The 21,638-nt window shown below is 44.4% G+C and overlaps 1 protein-coding gene across 1 annotated transcript in view; it reads right to left on the minus strand.

Annotated features, from left to right (window-relative positions):
* The window catches only part of PPP1R14C (protein phosphatase 1 regulatory inhibitor subunit 14C), an 82,106-nt gene extending 60,782 nt beyond the window's left edge, over positions 1-21,324 (minus strand). Inside the window, exon 1 of the mRNA XM_005659147.3 lies at positions 20,887-21,324. Coding sequence (XP_005659204.1) covers positions 20,887-21,192 — 306 coding nt within the window. The 5' untranslated portion in view covers positions 21,193-21,324. The remainder of the gene's footprint in view (positions 1-20,886) is intronic.

The following is a 21,638-nucleotide window of genomic DNA, read 5'->3' on the forward strand; positions in this document are numbered from 1 at the left end:
CCTCTAAATGAATATACCATATAATGAACATATATAGTTAAGTAAAACCTATACAATGAATATCCTTTAAAATATGAGGGATGAATTAATAAAAGAAATTCTTTAGCAAAAATAAAAGAGATTCTGACCACCTACCACATAATACATGCTAATAAAGTTTTGTTGATTTTACTTAATGACATGGTTTGGTGGTCTTGAAATTAATCCTTACCCATAAAATACGTCTTATGCTAAATTATGAAATCAGGAATCAAGTTGTTATCATAAAAATGAAATCAGAGAGCAACAGGAGAAAGAGATTAAATTCTGCCCTTGTTTGGAGCCTGAAGAAAGTCCATGAACTGTCAAGTGTGTACGTCAATCACAGGTTCTGTGCCGGAACATAAAACACCTGAGCAGCAGAAGCTCTGGAATATCCTTTTCCTGGGCTATAGATGGAACTGATGTGTCAGGCAGAAAGGTCAGAAGAGATGATTTCTAGGGTCTCTTTTAACCCTAAGCTTCTGGGATTCTTTCCTAGAATGAATGAATGAATGAATGAATGAACGAATTTATTTATTTTTAGGGCCACTCCTGCAGGATAGGAAATTCCCAGGGTAGGGGTCCAGCTGGAGTTGCAGCTGCCAGCCTACGCCACAGCAATGCCAGATCTGAGTCAAGTTTGCAACCTACATCACAGCTCACGGCAACGCTGGCTCCTTAACTCACTGAGCAAGGCCAGGGATCGAGCCTGCGTCCTCATGGATGCTAGTCAGGTTCGTTACCACGAGCCATGATGGGAGCTCCCCTCTCATAGAATTTAGATTGCTGTTATGGTCAAATACGATTATACAGTATCCCTCAGGTCTAAGGTGTTAGGTGTGTTCCGGAGGTGTGCTGGAGCTGGCTCACAAGAGACAACTATTAAATGTTGAGGAATTTTACAAACCAGCTATTAAACAGTCATTACAAAATTAAATGTTGTAGATATACAAGTAAATTAACTATGCTTAAAACAGTTAATAAATACTCAAAACTCATCACTCTGCAATGATTTAATTACATTTCACTTCATCTACACTCTCGAGGTTAATTCCCTGCTTTGAGCTTGTGACATCACAATGGCAGCCTGAAATCAACCACAGAGGGAGTATTTACACCAAGGACATGGGCAGATGCTATAAATCAAGGGAGTTTTCCTCTGAGAGCTCATTGTTATACATTTACCAGCAACCTATCAGACACATCTGTGTGCTTCAAAGCCAGTGCAAATAGGAAACTGTATTGTGTTGAGAGGGAGAAGGTGATAAGAGAAAGGGCAGGAAAGAAATAAGAAGGGGGCACAGGAAGAGGGGAGGGAGGAAGAGGAAAGATGGGAAGACAGAGAAAGGGAGAATAGTTTTATCTATTTAGTATCCTGAGGACAACAGAGCTCTATACATGCAAGCAAATTATTTCAGAACCAATCTCTACACTCTTTTCTGAAATTTGCTCTAAATATGCCTGCCTCCTGAAGCAGAAACTAGCAACAGAATCGAATATTTTCTTAAGGACTCAGATCAGACGTCCTCCTGTGCTGCACTGCAACCCTCCAGGCCACTGAGAGCTCTTTGTCTTCTATGAAGATGGCACCAGTCTTCGGAGCTGCTTATAGATTCCCTGCCAACCCCCTTACTGCCAGGCTGGCACTTGGAGATGCTCTCCCAGTACTTACATCTAGCAGCCCACTTTGCTGCTTCTAAATCCCAGTGAACTAAAAAGTCAGGAAACCAAAGGTGTTAGAACCATGGCTGCAGTAAGAGGAGACAAATTCTCTCAAAGCCTCAGGCTCTCCTCCAAGAAAGAACAGACACTCCAGACAGCTCCTTTGGTTCCCAAAGTCACTATTCTGCTTTCTTTTAGGTTCTTTACTGTGTTCCAAATGAATGACCTCCAGATAGGTGAGGTTTCACTAAATATATAAATCATTTAACTGAGACAAACAAAATACATACATAATAAATAAATAATTAATTAATTAAAAGAACTAACATTCACTAAGAAAGCACATCAAAGTCCTGCATGTAAATGATAGTCCATAGCATGCACACCCTGTTCACTTGCCAGCCTCTGTCCCTTTCCCGAGATAGAGGGCAGAGCTGGGCATGGCCCAGCTCCAGGGCTCCTCTCCTAGTGTCCACAAAGGCCACTGAGCAGCTGGAACTGGAAGCCATTGGAAACAGGCAGCAGTGGGCAAGGAAGGGCTAGGAGAGGCAGCCCCACCTTCCAGCAGCTAATGCGGGGGGCTGCCCCCAGCTTAGGTCATCTGCTCAACCTGCCCCTCCTCATGCATGTCTCAGAGAGGAGCAGAGAGGCCCAGTGACATGAACTGGGGCTGAGCAGCACGGTGGTCACAGAGAAGCCGTCAGTTGACAGATCCCCCAGTGGATGGGTACCAGAAGCAGCATCAAGCATGAGACCCCCCTGCAGGGCAATCTGATGTGACAACACTGACTCCCCTCCTAGGCACTATGCCAACTCCTGAAAATGCATGTCTCTATTTATCTGAATGTGGTCTTTGGGTGGCACTAAATTTTGAAAATAAGAAAAGTATTTCACTGCCTATTAAATTCACAGGATGCAGTAATGTGCCTCTTAAAATATTTTGTTTAATCTCTTTTCTTGTGTGGGGTTTTGTTTTAAAATATTCTGATAGCAACATAAAAGCTCTAATTCTTAGGCTGTTGCCTATTTACCCAGACTGTCACACACAAAAAAAGTTTAAATAACTATAATAGAACAACAACGCTATCACAGAAATAGAAGAAAATTCCAAAAATTACCCTTCTTGTACTGAGCACTCAACTTGTAAAGAAAGAAACAACAAATGTTCTTAAGTCAAAAATAGAAACTCTGGAAAGAATCCCATTATTTCATAGTTCTACTTTACACCTGGCACATATTAGGCCCATAACAAATACTTATGGGGTGACTGGCTGGGTGGATGAATAGATTTGGCCCTACTGACTGGATTGCGAGTCAGTGGATGTAAGATTTGGCCCTAAGACTTTGGCCAGCAGGACTTGTCCAAAACCATATTTAGGCCTGTTGACGAATACAATTAACTAGCTAAGCAAAGTCTTCTCTAAAATGAAATCTGAGTATCTTTTCTTTGAGCTGAATCCAGGGAGTTTACATCGTCCTGCTGAAAGGCAAGTTCAGACCTGACCATCAACTGGCTGATACCTACTGACCATTTACTGCGCATGGACCATTGCGCCAGGAATTGGAGATGAGTCTGATAAGCAAGATGGAAAGGTCCCACCCAGCATGGAAACACACTCTCCAGAATCTATAATAGACACATACAAGTCCTTTGTTTTGTGACTACAATGCAAGGGAGGAAGAGGATAATTTTCTCAATGAATGATGTTGTCAACTGATGTCCCCATGAAAAAACGAATCTTGACCCCTACCGTATACCATAGACAAACATCAATTTCAGATACATTACAGATCTAATTATGAAAGGAAAAACAATGAAGGACCCAAAACCTTCGTAACGAAGGAAAACATCTCCGTGACCTTGGGGTAGACAAAGGTTTTTTTAAACAAGATGCAAAATGCATTAACTATGAAGGGGAAAACTGGTAAAAAAATATATATATATATATTAACATTAAGAATTTCTATTTATCGAAACATGCTTAAATGTTAAAAAAGTGGAAAAGGCAGTTCACAAAGTGGGAGAAAGTACATACTCAACACATAGTCCTGACCAAAGACTGATGTGTAGGATGCATAAAAATTAGTATCCAGGATGTATAGAGATTAGTATCTGGAATGTATACAAATCAGTAAGATAGACAACTCAACCCAAAGCTTTATTTTTTAATGGGCCAAAGAGTTGCACAGGCACTTCACAAAGAAGATACTCAGAGGGCCAATAAACATGAAAAAGGACTGAACTTCATGATAAGTGCAGAGTAAAACCACAGTGTGATAACACTATGTACCTAACAGATGGTCAAAATGAAAAAGAGAAAATACCAAGTGCTGGCAAGGGTGTGAAACAACTGGAACTTTCAGATACTGTAGTGAGAATGTAAGTCGGTATAATTACTTGGGAAAATCATCTGGGAATATCTAGCAAGGCTGAACATATGTACACCCTATAAACCAGCAATTTCACCACTATGTATATAACCCAACAAAAATGCAGGCATATGTTCACCAAAAGGCGCATGCAGTAATGTTCACAGCAGCTCACTTCAGAATAATTCCAAACTGGAAACCTCCTCAATGCCCATCAAAAGCAGAACAAGTTTAGAAACAATTGTGATATATTCAAGCATGGAACACTGAGTGGGAACAAAATGGACAAACCTCAATGGTGCACAACGGCCTGGGTGTATCTCACACAATGGTGAACAAAAGAAACAGACATAAAAATTATTTTAAAAGGCCATCAAATTACCTTTGAGGTGATGGGGGGGGTGGCAACCATGGAAAGAGGGCATGGTAGGGACTCCTGTGACACAAGCAACATTCTGTTCCTTGATCTGGATGGAGGTTCCAATTTGAGACAATTCAGCCACCTGTACACTTAGGATCTATGTACTTTGTATGTTACACTATATGAAAAAAAATTTTTTTTAAATCATTCATGATTTCATCTCACATTTTTTCTGTCCCTAGTCCCATGACTATGTCAAGGCCTACCCTGCATTAACTGAACCCACTGGGGGGAAGCTCATTCTCTTGGGTCTTTGCACAGCTGCTGTCATCTCTCATCATGCAGATCGTGGTTCAAGTGCAACAAACTTCCTCAGAGAGGCCATCCTGGTCCTGCTAACCTAGCCACACTCATGGATTCTTTATTTCATTAGTCTGTTTTATTTCTTTCACAGCACATCTCACAAGCTGGAACCATTTGTTTTACACATGTGTATTTGCTTTTGGGGCACAGGGACTCTGCCTCTCTGGTTCACTGCTGTATCCCTAGCATCCGGATGCCTGTTATTTAAAACTACATTTGGCATATTTACCCAAATGATTTGAAACTTAAAACCGCACAAGAGCCTTCTGCAAATGGTTATGCCAGGCTTGTTCATAATTGTCAAAAACTGGAAGCAACAAAGATGTCCTTCAATAGTTGAAGGGACCAATTGTGGCACATTCCAATACACAGTGGGATATTATTTAGCTATGAAAAGAAATGAGCTATCAAGTCACAGAAAGACATAGGTGGATCTGAAATGAATATTGCTAAGTGAAAGAACCTGGTCTGAAAAGGCTACATACAACATGGTTCCAATTCTATGACATTCTAGGAAAGGCAAAACTATGGCAATGATAAAAAAAAGATCAGTGGTCATCAGGCGCTCAGGGGCAAGTAGGGAAGGTTGAACAGGTAAAGCACAGGAAATTTTTTGGATGATGAAACTATTCTATATGACATTGTGAGGATGGATAGGTGACACCATGAATTTGTCAAAACACATAGATCTTGAGGGCACAAAGAATACATTTGGGGTATGCAAATTTAAAAAAAAATCATTTAAGAGATTGGAGGATCCCAAAATGGAATGCGGAATGTGACAAAGCAATCTAACTATATTACAAATGTACATCACAACCTCACTAAAGGAGATAAATAAAAAGGTGCTGACCTAAGTAACTGGAAATGAGTAGAGTCTGTACAACTGAATGCAAAGGAAACAGGGCAGAAGTACTGCACTCTAGTTGATAAAGCCATTTTCCACAGGGGAATGGGTTAACAGTTCTGATACTGCTGTACATGTAAGTTGCAGTCAAACAACTCAGTGAGTGGATAGCAGGTGGTGGACCTCAGGTTTCTCACTGATGAAGTGAGATTTACAGATAAGCAAGAGATAGATGCTAGAAAACCCATGTGGTGATGGATTTGGGTCAGAGACATCATCTTGGACTCATGTTTAGCTTAATATAGATACTGATGGTTATTATAGAAATATTTACAGAAATATATACAGATATATCTGTATATAGAAATATATACAGATATGTATACACAGGTTAGAATACACACATCCTTACTCTGACAGATGGCAGGCCCTAGAAACAATGACACCCCAGTAGCAGCAAGCACACCAAGCATCCATGCCTTGGTCTCTAAAACCATTCTCCCAAAAAAGGAACTAGATCTCCTTGGAAAATGGCTGATTTTATGCCTGGGGCAAGAAATTTACAAGAAGAACTTGGAACACTTCTAGTGCCAGAAAGAAGGAAGTGTTACACACACACACACACACACACACAAAATGATGGGTATTATGTCAAATATACAAAAGAGCCAATTGAAACGATTCCCAGAGTTGGAACAATTTGAGCAACAAAATCAATACAGGAGCACTGAATTTTAACCCAAAGTGCATAATAAATACCCATAAGTCCATATGGATTTAAATAAATTGACTAAGTGAACAAATAGAGGAGAGAAGACAAATGTCCCACGCAGTCGAATTCCATATAAATTATGCAGAAATATAAGGAGTGGGGAGTTACGTGGCATATAGTGGTTTCCTATAGGTGTAAACTGCATATAGTGATTTCCTTCCAAAGAACACAGCACGGAAAGCAGGAGAGGGAGCAACTACAGTGAAGAAACCTGACAGACACCAGGGCAGCCAGGGAGTCAAGGTCAACATCAACAGCAATAAGTCCTGTAGATAGGATGCTCCTTGACAGGATGAGATGAGAACGGCCCTTTACCTCTGTGGTCTCCCTCCCCCAAACCCAGAGTCCTAGTCTAATGACGAGAAAAACACCAAACAAATCCCATTTGAGGGGCATTCTACAAAATACCTAACCAGGACTGCACACAACTGTCAAGGTTATGAAAAACAAGGAGAGACTGAGAAACCGCCTTAGCCAAGAGGAGTCAAAGGAGACATGACAGCTAAACGTTATGTGATATCTCGGATGGAATCCTGGAACAGAAAAAGGACACTGAGTAAAAATTCAGGAATCTGAAGGAAGTGTTGGTTTTAGTGATAATGATGTATCAATATTGGCTCATTAATTGTAACAAATGCACCATACGAATTTAAGACGTTGCTAATAGGTAAAACTGGTTGCAGAGTCATGGAGTATTAGCTTCATAGTTTTTCTGTAAATCTAAAGGCTTCTAAAAAATTAAAGTTTATTTATTTTTTTAAAAGTGGGCTAGGCAGAAGGTGGTTGCAAGGACGATGGATGGATATTGGAGGAAGGGACAGTCAGAGGGCAGCACGGCTGATGGGGGGATCACGGATAGAGTGGCTCGAGAGAGCAGGGCAGTCCAACGCTGCTGAGCGCACAGACGACAAGAACTGACATGAGCACGAAGGACTCGGCCACCTGCAGGGCATGGCTCCTGGAGGAGAGGGAACACAGTGACGCAGCAGTGGGCTGAGGGAGAGCAGAAGCGAACAAAATGTGGACAAAAGGTATAGACAAGATCCCTGTTAGATCTGGGCCAAGGGAGGCGGAAGCACAGAGAGTCCTGCGTGTATGTGGGTCTGGTACTTAATGCGGCATCATTTACACACCACGAAACGCACTGATCCATGGCTGTTGAAAAGAAGGAAAGGCTGAAGATGAAGAAAGTCCATCTTCCTTATAATCTTCCTTCTGTCCTATGACTGTTGCTACCACCCTCACCAGAAATGGTCTTTCCACCCCAAAAGATAAAGACACCTAATATTCAAAAGTATTAGCACTACTTTTATTCCGAACATGTAAAGAATTTTTTTTCCTTTTTTTTTTTTTTTTTTTTTTTTTGAGAGGGGGCAGTTCACACCTGCAGCATATGTAAGTTTCCAGGGTAGGGGTTGAATCCAAGCTTCAGCTGCCAGCCTATGCCACAGCCACAGCAACACTGGATCTGAGCCCCTTCTGTGGCCTATGCCACAGCTTGTTTGCAACTTGTGATGCCAGATCCTTAACCCACTGACTGAGGCCGGGGATTGAACCTATGTCCTCATGGCTATTAGTCAGGTTCTTAACCCGATGAGCCACAATGGCAAGTCCTGAAAATACCAAGAATTTAATACAACAAACTTGTTGGCTCATTTTTTCCTTAATTATTTGCAATTAAAAATAAAAACTGCCTGGGGCCCTCAAAAAGAAGGAAAGGCAGACTCCCCAAAGCTGCTCTTAATGTTGTCACGCCCTGTGACAGGAGGAAGCTCTGTCCTGAAAGCACATGGAGCCCTTTTCCCACAGTGACAACAAAACAGGGCGAGAGCTCACATCCACCTCTTCTCAAAAATAACTTGAGGAGTTCCCACTATGGTGGAGTGGGTTAAGAACCCAACTGCAGCGACTCGGGTCACTGCAGAAAACTTTAGATTTCTTTAGTAAAAGGAATGCTCGTTTGCTGCACCAAACATAAACTAAAAATGACCCATGACTACACTTAAAAAGCACTATTTGTATTTCTTATGTAGTCTTTTTCTAGGCCCATTGAAAAGATGTCCTATGAAAAAGTTTTGCATCCAGTGTGCATATTATCTATGATCACTTCATTCAAATGTGATAATTCTCTTGAATTAAAAAGGGAACGCCCTTGACGCAGCCCAACAAGATTTGTCATTCTGTGACAAGAACTGGGTGATTGCATATTCACAGAACCTGGTGTGTGACCAAAATTTTCAATGAAGGCACAAACTTCACCAACAACTATTCAAAACAACAACAAAAAAGTAGACAACTCCAAAACCCTCTTCTCCCTTTTTGACCAAAGGACATACCTCTCATTTGACTATATGTATGAGTCCAGGCAGGACTCATTATGGAAAAAATAGCACAGATATTGCTAGCAGCGCTTTCATAAATATCCTGGGCTTTTCCTGGGATGATTTTTAACGTTACGAATCCTCAAAACATCCCTGAGAGGGCTATATCCTTTAAAGGGGGAAATTAAAGGAAGCCAAGGATGATGGCTCATAAGCAGTCCGTGAGTAAAGGCGGGTGGGGGGAGCCTGCCTCATCCTTCTGCTCAGGCCACACCCACTCCTGCCCGAGGAAGATGGGAGGGGCTCTCTTAGGCCCCCAGCCCCTCTCCCCAGGCAAAAAGGATGAAGAAAGAACCCAGATCCCAAACAATAAGGGCCTCTGAGAAGAGCCAGCCTGTTTGCTACCACCAGTAAGAACCCATATGGAAAAACTTTTCAGTTTGTTTTGATTCTGGGAAGTGGAATAGACAAGCCTGAATTCCTTGGGAGGAAGGCGAGGTTCAAGCCCAGGGCTACCAGGACCTTGCCCCCTCCGAGGCACCCTGGTGGGTCAGCGCCTTAGTCATACTTCGAATTTCATTTTACTGTTTTATTTGTTCTCTGTGTCTCATTCTTTGCCTGCCTTCCCTGTTTTAAACTGCCTTCCCTGTTTTAAACTGCCTTATGCAAGCCCATATACAGTAAAGGGTCAAGGATAAATAAACTAGTTCCTTATCTTCTTCTTTAGAATAATGAGTTGACTCTAAGGATCTTTCTCTTACTAAATGTAGCCCACTAGCCCTCTCTGAAATTTAACATGGGAATATGCCAGAAGTTTGAGACTTGACTGGCAACTTTGAAAGTCTCAGCTAGTTTTTTTATCAGACACACACACACACCCCCCAACTTTCTTTATTTAAACATGCATCCACATAAACTGCTTTTGGCAAAAGATTATTAAATGCTGAACCATCTGGGGTTTGATGAAGAAATGGAATATTTTAACTTAACAAAAGGCACTTGTCTACCACAGAGTACATGCTACTTTGTTTTAGTTGTAATATGTGCAGAGTGTTTTCATTAAAGCAGGCCTAATCATGTTTTAGCACCAAATCAATGACTCATTTTCTTTTGACTTGTCAGAGGGCTGCCAGCCACACCCCATCACAAACAGGAGGAAAAACCAGTTAACTAATTAGAATTGTTCTGTGGTGTACTAACAAGAGCAAGCAGAAAAGCCATCTCTACCAATCTTAAAACTCAACACCTTACCTGTTTGGCTTGAAACAGATTTGATTCAATTAATATTTGCAGAAATGAATGAATCTGCTGTGTCAATTGTACTACTGACATATAAAATATAAGATACTAACAGGTGGCTCAGGGCAAAAACATCCTGTAGCAGAAGCAAAAGAAGTTGTTAGGGGGGTCTTCACATTTTATTTAGAAGCAGCATTATGTCTTGTCTTCAGTCATGTCAAACGTAATACTGGTATTTTCAAACATGTAGAATTAAATACCCACGCTGTAGCCTATGGCTTATTTAAAGTGAGTTTCTGACTTTTCACCTCAAATGCCATCTAAATGGATAAATGCAGAGCATGAGGGCTCCCATATGAACTGCTTGCGCAAACCAGGCAATCGGAAATAAGTCTCATACTCAACTGTGAAGTGACCTGAGAACTAATGGATTTGAACTTTTCCAAAGAAACAGCTGAATTCTGTAAATGGTTCATCTAAAAAAAAAAAAAAAAAAAAAAAAAAAGACAAAATAAATTAATTAATTAATTAATTAAATTAAATTTGTTAAAAAAATAAAATAAATAAACATATATCAAATAAATTAAGCAGAAAAGCCTTGCTCAGGGTCTTGATCCAGCGTGCTAGCATACACGGAAATGATCAGGCTGTGAAGGTGGAACTGCTGTTCCTGGTTTCCGAGAGCTGTTTCTAAGCTTGAAACTTTTCTTCTTCCTGGCAATTTAAAGGTGGGCATATTACTAAGCCCTTCTGAGCCTCGATTTTCTTATTTTAAAAATAGGATGACTATTTACATCACAGAGCTTTGGTGTGGATTGAATGGGATTATCTGAAGGTGCTTTATGGAGTCTATCACGAAACAAAATAACACATATTATAAGGAGCAATCAATTCTGCTTTCCACTTCCTACCAGAACTGCCTGTGAAACCTCTTAATGCCTTTTTTTCTATCCCATCATGTTAGTTCTGAAACCAACTATATAGAGACATTCCAGGAATAAATTCCCCTGTGAAAATTAATGTGCTTAGTACAGATTTATTCAGCCTCTTACTTAGGCTAATTTGTACTCTTCGCCTTTTAAAAAATTTATTTCCTCAGGCTGCTGCGCTTTTCTCTCTCAGATGCTCATTTTCTATCTCAACACACATCTCCCTTCAGTTAAAATAAACACCACCATTAGTTAATTATGAACTGCCAAGATAAAGGAAAATAATAGGAACAGGAAAGCCCCCAACAGCCAATATCATAAATTATATGACTAAAAGCTTTAAGTCAAATATGCCAACTCTTCTTAAAGGTTAACCCAATCAAATGCAAAACAAACAAACAAACAAACAAACAAGAAACCAGAGAGGGAAGCTCTGAGGCTCTGTACAGTTAGATTTCAAATTTAACTTGGAAGTCAACACTGGGGAGGCAGTGCTAGAGAGGAGAGAAGATCTAGGGGGAAAAATCTTCTCAATCAAATCCTCTCTATCCAACTGAGGTCACACAAGAGGTGGTGGAAAGGAAGCTTGGAGACGCTTGAGCTGCTGAAATGAGCTTTGTAAGTCAGACGATCCTTTGGGGAACTAGTCTGTTGTCTCAAGTTTGCCCTGAGAAGGAGAAACCCTCTATCACTGCTTTAAATATCACCCTCACTTAATAAGACTCATTTTCTCCAACACACGGCCAGCTTTAGTATAGAATCTCTAAAGAATAGAGCTTGAAGCCCTAGAGTTCCCTCCATTTTTTTGTTTGTTTGTTTGTTTTAAGATGAGGAAAGGAGACCTGAAAACAAAAGCCTACCATGAATATGATTTGCTCAGGTCACCTGGCACGTAAGCAGCTGCCCGGCTAGAGCAGCGTTCCGCAGGCCACGCCTCCCACAGCATCTTACTGAGAACAATTGACATATTTTTTTTTCTTTTTTATGGCCTCACCTGCAGCATATGGAAGTTCCCAGGATAGGGGTCAAATTGGAGCTGTAGCTACTGGTCTACACCACAGCCACAGCAATACCAGATCCGACCCGCATCTGTGACCAACACCGCAGCTCACAGCAACTTGGGATCCTTAACCCACTGAGCAGGGCCAGGGATCAAATCCACATCCTCACAGAGACAGCTCCCAGTCCTTAACTCGCTGAGCCACAGCAGGAACTCCTCAACGTTTTGATTTGTAGATTTCGTAGACGCCAACGTGGTCCCACAGCCCATCCGTGATACAGTCTGCCCTGGCTTATTAATTGCTGCAGTTCAGCTATGAAGTGATGACTTTCCCTTATTTAAGACCTTCTCTCCCATTAAAATGAAGATAAAGTGTTTTGGGTCATTTACCTTGTAATTGTCAATGAATTTATGATACTCTTTCCTGCAAACAGGCTTTGAGTAAAGGAAGAAATACACAACCACTGTGCAGTAAATAAACGTATTGAAAACACTAATACAACCGTGAAGAGGAGAGAGTTGCCACCTCAAAGCACCTCCATTCTTCTCCCATAAGGGGAAGGGTTCCTTTACTTTTTTTTCTTTCTCTTACACAGTTTAAATAGATGAAGGCCTCTTCCTCCTCTTTCCCCATCTATGTAAATATCTGTTGGAATGAAGGAAAATGAATATTCCTGCCAGACCCAGCTCTCCCCACAGTTTGCCCTAAGGATTCTTTCAAAACGGAAGCGCCCGTCTTTGATCATTTTTTCCACAACCAGAAAGTGACGCTTTAGAGACTTATTCACACCGCAGTCTCTTCTTTTGTCTAAGCTTTAACGCAGTGCAACAGATTTCTAAAATGCCACTGCTGACTAAGAAAGACCCGGTGAGAAGGTTTTGGCCCAAACTTTCAAGCAGAGGCAGGAATTGTGGCTTTCATTCCTTGTCTACCAACATGTGTGTGAGCCTTGTCGTTCCAAATCCCACCTGCGAAGGGAAAAGCCCTCACCCCTTTCTCAGCACAGCAAGGAATGAACAAATTACTCCCAAAGAAATGAACAAGCACTGTGCAACAAATCGTATTCTTGGACATACCAAAAAGTTAAAATTACAGGGAAGAATGGCAGCAGGTGTGATTACGTCTTTTGAAGACTTTCATTACCCGGGCATCTGTGCTTCACTCCAGCATAACTTCCTTTTAGGTCACGGTTTCAAAAAATGGCATGGATATAATTCCTAACCATGAAAAAGAACCCAAACTTCAAGTCGACAAGAGAAGAGCCACTTTTTAAATACAGGTGGAGGCAAATGACATTAGTGCATTTCATTAGGTGTATGTGTTTCAGGAATGCACGGCACTGGTTGCCAGTTTCGGCATCATTTACTTGACAGCCAAGTACTGGACACCTGAGTGCAACCAGCTGTGCAAAAGGCACTGGGGCTGCAGGGACCACAAGACTCTGCCCTCGGCGAGGCCAGGAGGCAGGATTACAGAAAGATGCCGAGGCAGGGGTAAGCATGAGTGCAGAAAGGCCGGTCACCTCCCTAGCAGAGAGGCTTCCTGGGGAACAGGTAAGTGGCAGACAGGTGAGGAGGAGGAGAGAGGAAGAGGTGATTCTGGCAGAGGGAGAAGCAGGTGGGAATGGGTCCTGCCGGACCTGCACAAGGATCTGGGTTGAAGTAGGGGTGGGGGCGGGACCAGAGATGAGACCAGAGAGGTGGGCGGCACAGACCCCTGAACCTTGTCGCAGGCTGTATCCTGAAGGCTGCGGGAGTGACTAGATCTGGTCTGAATTTTAGGAACATTCTGAAGCCCCCATGGGGAGGGAGAGCTGGAGGTGAGGGCTCAGAGGAGGAGTCCCCAGCCCAGGAGCCAGAGCCACGGGTTCACTCCCCTCAGTCACTCGAGAGCCAGGCAGCCTCTGCCCGGGCCTGTCCTGCCCTCCAGCTCTGGCCCTCGGTTCCGCTACATCCCTGGCAGGGTTACTGCAAGCACTGAGTGAGAGCTCACGAAGGACGGGTGTGCAGTAAGACCTTAATAAATGCACTGCAGGCAGCAATGGGAGCGTCGAGGCTATGTGCCTTTGGCGTCAGCGTGACCTTGGACAAGGACAAGGGACAACTTCTCTGACCTCAGTTTCTTCCTCTGTAAGAAACGAAAATAATACCACCCACCCCATAAAGTTATCGGCAGAATCGATTGTAGGAGATAAAATGTATAAATCATCTGGCCCTTGACTGAGAGCCATTTGGGTAGCAGAAATAGTAAGGATAGTGGCAATAGCAGAGGGATGGTAGAAGTCCTAGTACCACTAATATTAGTTCCAACATTCGTCATGATAATATTACTAATACTACTATAATTAATAGTATAGTAATATCAGTAATACTAATATTAGTACTACTAATATTAGTACTAATAGTAGAGGGATGTAGAAGTGCTAGTACTAGTAGTACTACAATATTAGTACTAACACTAACTGGTACTAATATTAGTCCCAATGATATTACTAGTATTAACAATAATGGTACTATTAATCATATTATTTATATTGGCATTAGTAGTGTTATTAGTAATAGTAATATTAGTACTACCAATATTAGCACTACTAGTAGAGGGACGGGGAAGTACTAGTACTCCTAGTACCAGCAGCACCAAGTTGAGGGACACAGGTGAGGAATTAAAAGGCACAGAACTAAGGTGGCGGCAGTTGGAAGTCAAGGGGTCAGAGCCCAGAGCTCTGAGGAGCAGGCATCAACCAGACCTCCTGACTGCTGGGTGTGATGGGCAGGGAGAGGTCAGAGGAGGATGCCAGCATAATCCTGGCTGGACCACCTGTGGACAGCATGCCCACCATTCACTGAGGGACCTGAGGAAGAGGGACAGGTTTGCAGAGCCAGTGGAGAAACTCATTTTCAGATCAGTTGAAGACAGGGTTCCCATGGGGCATCTGAATATGCCTGGTACTCAGAAAACAGATCTGGGCTAAAAATAGAGACTGAAGAGTTGTCAGCATATGGACAGCAACTGAAGCCACAAGACTATTCCTACCACCCAGAAGGAGGATGCAAGAGTGACAAAAAACAGAGAGGATAGAGCAGGGGCCCGAAGCAAACAGTGTGACATCACCGAAGGGGCAAGCAGAGGAGGAAACCCCAGAAAGGAGGCCGAACGAGATGCTAGAAATTAGGATGAGACCCAAGAGAGGTCTGCTCAGAGGCCAAAGGCTTCCCAGGGAAAGGGCAAAGGGCCTTATTAAAGGGCAAGTAAAATAAAGACCCAAACAAACCCACTGGATTGAGAAACAAGAAGGTCCTCAGAGAAGCTGTGCCAGGAGCTGACATCAGATTGCAATGGATAAAGAGGGTCCCTGGGGGAGAAAGATCTGGAAAAATAGCAAGGAAGGAGAAAGAGAGGGTGACAACCAGAGGGAGTACAGGATGGAGAAAGGGAAGCGTTTTTGTGTTGGGGGTTGTTCGTAGCAGAAAGAAACGCTGCAGCTTGTGTCTGTGCTGGGGTCAAAGGGGGAGGTTGGAAAAGCAGCCTAGGAAGGAGGGAAATTGAGAGAAGGAAGCACCCAGGAGGCGACTGGACTGGCTGGAACAGGAGGGGCCTGCGAGGGGCAGCCAGGTAACAGAAATGGTGCCTCCAAAAGACAGGTGAAGGTTTGCAATGGCCAAAGCCAGGAAACGAGAGACAGGTGAGTAAGCCACAAAATGCAGCTACACACATGGGGCACACCCCACGTGGAAAAGAGACTGTGTTCTTCTCTCCATCCAGAAAGAGAGGACAGCTTTGCAGAGACAGTGAGCCATGCCAAGGTGCCCTGTGGAGCCAGGATGTTTCAAAGGTAGGAGGAAAATAGAAGATACTAGAAGTTAACAGGTGTCAGAGATGAGAAGAGCGGGTAGATATATGGCAGCAGGCACAGCAGAAGCAAAAGATAAGAGTGGATGGGTGTCTTTTCAAAAGAATTCTGTCCATCAAAGCTTAAAAAAATCAATTAGGCGCAACTATTGTCTCTAAATTCCTGTTTAGAGCAAATACGTCAAAAAGGTAGGTGTGTTTTTCAACAATGCTGAAATAAAACAGCAATGGTGCAAGAGCCTGATACGAATTATTGTACCAAAACCCTGGATCAGTTTTTTTTCCCTCCCTAGATATGAGTGTGATAAAGGAGCACCACCAATCAATCAGGTACTAAAGCATCAATGACCTTTAAAAGGTTTTCTGAAGGTTGACCCTTTTTCATTCATTCAAACAAATGTCTAATGGTTGAAGAGCTGTGCTCTTCTAGGGCCATATACAAAGAAAATTAAGACTAGTCCTGCCTTCAATTTGTTGATGCCTAACGTCTCTTCACATATATGAAAATTCACAGGAACGTCCAGAATGAGGAAGACTCTAGGGGGAAAAAAGGGCGGGAGATGACAGAGCAAATATTAGCCCATGTTGAAGTTCAAAGACATACCAACACCTCTGACCCCAACGCACACAAACATCCGTCTCCAAATCCTACCACCAAACAGAGGTGAATATTTCCTTTTCTACATGCTTTCCCCTCCTCCCCCGGCCTCTCCCACACCCTAGAGAACAACCAACAGTTAGTTAGTGGCTGGTTATGGTTCAACCTACAATAGCCCCTGGGTTCCAGCTCCACAGTCTGACCCATTTGGTCCTCGTAACAAAGCTGCCAAGGGGCCAGTATGATTCCCTGAAACGTAGGGGGAACGTGGGGCTCCGAGAGGTTAAGGGAATTGCCCTGATCTCCAAGTACTCCTCTGTGAACTTCAAGTTCACCTCCTTTCAAAGTATTTCCTCTTTTAAAAAGCAGACAGCTGCATTTGAACAAGGGCCCCATGGTTTCATGTGCCCAAAGCACCCTCCCCGACCTGGCAGAGCTTCACCAAAACAGGATCCTCACCTCACAAAGAGGAGGTGCTTCAAAAGGAGGGCCCCCCAAGGACAGTCAGGATAACTCAGGGGACACCTCAGTGCACAGGTCTCTTTATGGCTACGCTGCCGTGGGCACTTCAGTAATCCAAGGTTAACAACAGGCTTTTATTTCCTAAGCAGGTCAAATTGCAAAACTGGAAGTATAGATGTTAGCTTGACGCTGGGCAAGATGGGAAAAAATTGATATGACATATCCAGTAAGTCAACTTGCAATACTTGTCAAAGTAGATGCTATGCCAGATTTGAAATGCTCTTAAAAACCATCAGGGTTTGGAAGAGATATGAAAATGGTTTAAAAAAGCAATCCTTAAATGTGGATGTAGATTTCACCTGGCAGTTCCATTAGAATCAAGTTCCTAGGTGAAAAATGTAATTTCCTGTACAAGAAGATGAACATAAACATAACTAATCATTTCAGAATCTATAAAATCATGCATTTATCTATCCAGAAGGCTGTACAAGGTGGGGTTAATGATGCCACCCCTTAGACTGGGGAAGAGAGACCACAGCTCTGGGTGCCACTCTGCAGAGTTCCCAGCTCCCAGGACCAAGTGGCCTTACCCATCTGGAACCAACCAATGTCCCTCCAACTGGTTTGTGACCATACTCCCAGGCCCCAGAATTCCTTGACCAAATATCAAGACACTTCCAGGGCAGGACCAGGCCCTGGCCTCCCAAAGGGGGACATTGCCACTGGTGGAGCCAGATGCGTGGTTAAGGATGGGCAGAGGGTGTGGGCAGAGATCAGCCGTGCACGTGGACCCGACGCCCTTCCCCGGGTAGGACTGTATCACAGGTGAAAAGCCCAGGGAAGCAGGCCCTGGGCCCGGGGACAATCCTCCCAACCAGCCCTGGGCTCTGGGAAGCTGGAGAATTCAACATTCAAACCTGGCCTTCCAGGCCATTACAAAATAGCTGGTCAAGGTAGGAAGATGGAATGCATTTTATATAACTGCTCATTAGCTCGATACATAACTTCAACTTTTTTTTTTTACCTTTTTTTTTTTTAGGGCATATGGAAGTTCCCAGGCTAAGGGTTGAATCTGAGCTGCAGCCACTGGCCTACACCACAGCCACAGCAACACCAGATCTGAGCCGCATTTGCGACCTACACCACAACACTGGATAGTTAACCCACTAAGCGAGACCAGGGATCAAACCCAAGTTCTCATGGATGTTAGTTGGATTTGTTACTGCTGAGCCATGATGGGAACTCCGGTAACTTTTAAATATTTAGATACATGCTATGAGGGCCTCCACTGCTCTCTTGCTGGGGACCCTGCAGAGTTATAAGCAGGCTTGGTGGTTCTCAGCCCCACCCCACCAGCGCCAATCACCAGCTATGCACACTTGGGAAAGCTTCTTAATCCTCTGTGACACAGTTTCCTCATCCATAAAAGCAACGATAACAGCACACTCCTCATTTGAGTTATTGTAAAGGCCAAATGGATGCGCATACAAAGGGCCTAGAACTGCACGCAATACATAACAAATACTGCACAAATGCTGTCTCTGTACTATTCTCCGTACAAAACCCCTTGGCCACTGCAAACTTCTAGATGAAACCACAGCCAAGAAGTTATTCTGTGGATTTCTTCTCTCCCACTCCTTTCTAATTTTAAATATCTTGCTCAATGCCACTCTGAAAGACCACTCTTTTCTCCGCTGAAAAGAACAGGTCATCTAGCTGCTGACCCGCCTGATGCAAGGTCTCCTGAAATTCAATACTCACTCATCTTCTCCCCCAACCTGGCAGACAGCTCCGGCCTCTGGCCAGGTTGAGGTCTGGCAAGTTGACGTTCCGTGTCAATTGCACTCGCTAAGCATTTGGACACATTACCGGTTTTCAGTGTAAAAAGGACATTTCCTAAACTTCATATTCATGAGATTCAGAGCTACAAACCAGGTAGGTTCGTCTTGATTCACAAACCAGAGGCTGAAATACTTGAAACTGTCAACAAGGAAACGTTATCAGACCACACAACTGAACCTAAAAATAGAGCCCTATCAGTGGGAGAAATAGATGAAGGAAGACAATCCTTTTTATGGACGCTTATTAGTACACATGCTTTTTATTATTCACTTATTCAATGAAGGTGTACCCTCACGCATAGTATTTACAAATTGCCAACAACCTCCTCAATGACTTATATTTCTTCAGCCAAAAATGACAGAACACACCACTCGAAGAGGAATAACTTGGCACATTCTAATGACACGCAGGCAGCCTATGGCATCTTGTGTCATTTTCCCACAAAAACCTCTCAAATCTCTAGCTGTCTGCCATACACCGAGGTCTGAAACCGGGGAAGCGAAGTACAAGGGAAAGGTTCAAGGTCATGTTCATTCTTTAAAATAGCTACCTACCCTACATGTGTAATATAGTGAGCACTCAGTCTTTCATTTTTTTCCCCAATTATTCAGAAGACTTTTTTAAATATATGATTTGTGAAACTGCTGAAGGGCTGGAACTCTTTCCCAAGCTGTATCTCATTAGTCTCTCATGAAAGAGCATTGCTAAAGCATTGTTAATTTCAACAATAGTTTCTCTATTAATCCAAGTCTTCTCCAAACCCAAAATGGAGTATAAAGACCAGTTTGAAATAAATGAAAAGTAACTGGACTCACGGAGGCAAGGCTGAGCACAGCCATCCATCCCGCAGCAATGCCATCTAAATTCAATATATTGACTCTTTAAAGAGTTTGGCCAACTTCCTATTTTTAAAAAATCCCATAAACGCCTCCTATTTGGGCTAGTTTTTATTTATGCAATTAAAATGGCTTTTTATAAGAGCTGGGCTGGAGAAACAATATATATTTTTTTACAAGCCCATTAGTCATACAGTCAGGCTTCATTATATCATAATCATTCATCAGGAGTCTGTAATGAGAATGCTGTTTCCTTGCGCATGAGAATGTTCAGGAAAACATGTCTTCATAATAGGCCATAAAATGTGTGAAATCCAAACCAGTGGAGAAGCCAGTGGGTTCATCTGGCTTTCGTGTTTGCTGAAGAGGCCAACAGCCCTATGGACACAACCCTAGCGTTAACTCAGAAGCCATATCCTTAATTATTATTCCTCTTCATCTTGCTACCCTTTCCAAACTCCACTCCCTTAGAGAAGCAGAATACTTCATTTACACTTCCTGTCATTAAAGACTCTCATTGGAGGTCCTTTCAACTTTGGTCATTTTTCTACCACATATGTCCATTACAGTACATTCTAAATATTTCTCCTGATATCAAATGTATACACGACAGTCAGACTTGCGGTAAGCTTAGCCCCTGATTGTGGGAAGTAAATGTGGCATTGGAGGGGGAGTTGGGGGATGTCAGGGCCCCGGCACACCACCCGCAGGCTCCCTTCCTTCCACCCAGGCACTCTTCCAGGTTGCCCAAGGCTCTCATTCTGCGCCAGTCGACAGGAGTCACTGAAATTGGAGAGGGAAAAAAAAAAAAAAAAGAAAGAAAGAAAAGAAAGCTGCTTCAACAAAGCCCAACGTGTGCAGCTTGGGTAATGCAAGGACGAATTATGGGGACACGCGTCGGGGCTGGCTGGAAAAGGGAAAGTGTTCAGCTCATGATCTTAATGTATTATTTCAGGAATCCAGGGGGGCCCCTAAGATCTCCAGAACCTCTCCTTTCCGTTAAGCAGCTTTCAGCATTTTCTCTGCTCCCTCCCCACGAAATTCAGGGCTGCCAGGATCCCAAAGGTGAGTGATGTTTTCGTGGGCTTGCGCACAGCTGGGGTGAATCCCTTCGAGCCCCCACTTCAGGTATCTGCCGCTGCAGCCGAGAAGCTCCCAGGGCCCGGAGAAATGCAAAGCGCTGAGCAAGAACGACCCTCCCCACGGCCATCAAGGGGGTCCACAGCTCTCCAGGCACCCCGCAGCTGAACCCAGGTGGGGCGTCCCAATCGCTGCGCCCTGGCACCAGAGGGCACCCTGAAGAGAGAACGAGTTTCCAGCCCTGGGTCCCCAGGAGCCAGCGCGGCAAGGAGCCGGCCGGGGAGAATTCCTGTGTTAGCAGCCCGGGTCCCTCCAGGCCCCTCTCCCAGGTACCTCGCAGCCGTACAGCTGTCCCAGTTGCTCCACGATCCACTCCTCCAGCACCAGCCGCTTCCGAAGCTCCTTGCGATCGTATTTCACTGTCACTTTTCCTTGCTGGTGGCGCCGCTGCTGCTGCTGCTGAACCTGCCCGGTAGCAACCGCCGTGGCCACCGGCGCCGAGTCCTCCCGGGAGGAGCCCGAGCCGCTGCTCGAGCCCGGGCTGCCGCCCGCGCCGCCCCGGGGGCTCTGGAAGAAAACCCGCGCGCCGCCGCCACCGGCCCCGCCGGCCGCCTCGTTGCTGCCCGTCGCCACCGACATGTCCCCGCGCGCGCCGGAGCCCGAGTGCGGCCCGAAGGAGAGGCGGGCGGAGCGCGCCGGGCGCCGCTACCACCTCGGGCCAGGCAGCGGCATGCGCGGGGCTCGCCAGCACCTGCTCCGCGACGCCGTCTGCGCGTGGGGAGGTCGGGAGGAGCCGCGGCGACAGGGAGGAGCGCGGGCGGGGGAGGTCTGGGAGGAGGGAGGGGCGGGGTCCGCAGCCTTAAAGACGCCGCTGAGGACCCTCTCGATCCAGCCCGGGAGGCGGATCTGGCGCCTGGCAGGCAGCGGGCCCGGGGCGTGGGAGTTGCGCGCGCGGGAGCCGGGATGTGTGCGCGCAGACACCCGCGGGCGCTTGGGTGTAGACACGGAGAGACGGGTTTGGGTCCGGTGCCAGGGGCGGTCCTTCGCGCAGGTGACCGTGTCCCGTCCTCCGAGACACGAGGATT

This window comes from Sus scrofa, chromosome 1, assembly GCF_000003025.6.
Source record: "Sus scrofa isolate TJ Tabasco breed Duroc chromosome 1, Sscrofa11.1, whole genome shotgun sequence".
Taxonomy (NCBI): Eukaryota; Metazoa; Chordata; class Mammalia; order Artiodactyla; family Suidae; genus Sus; species Sus scrofa.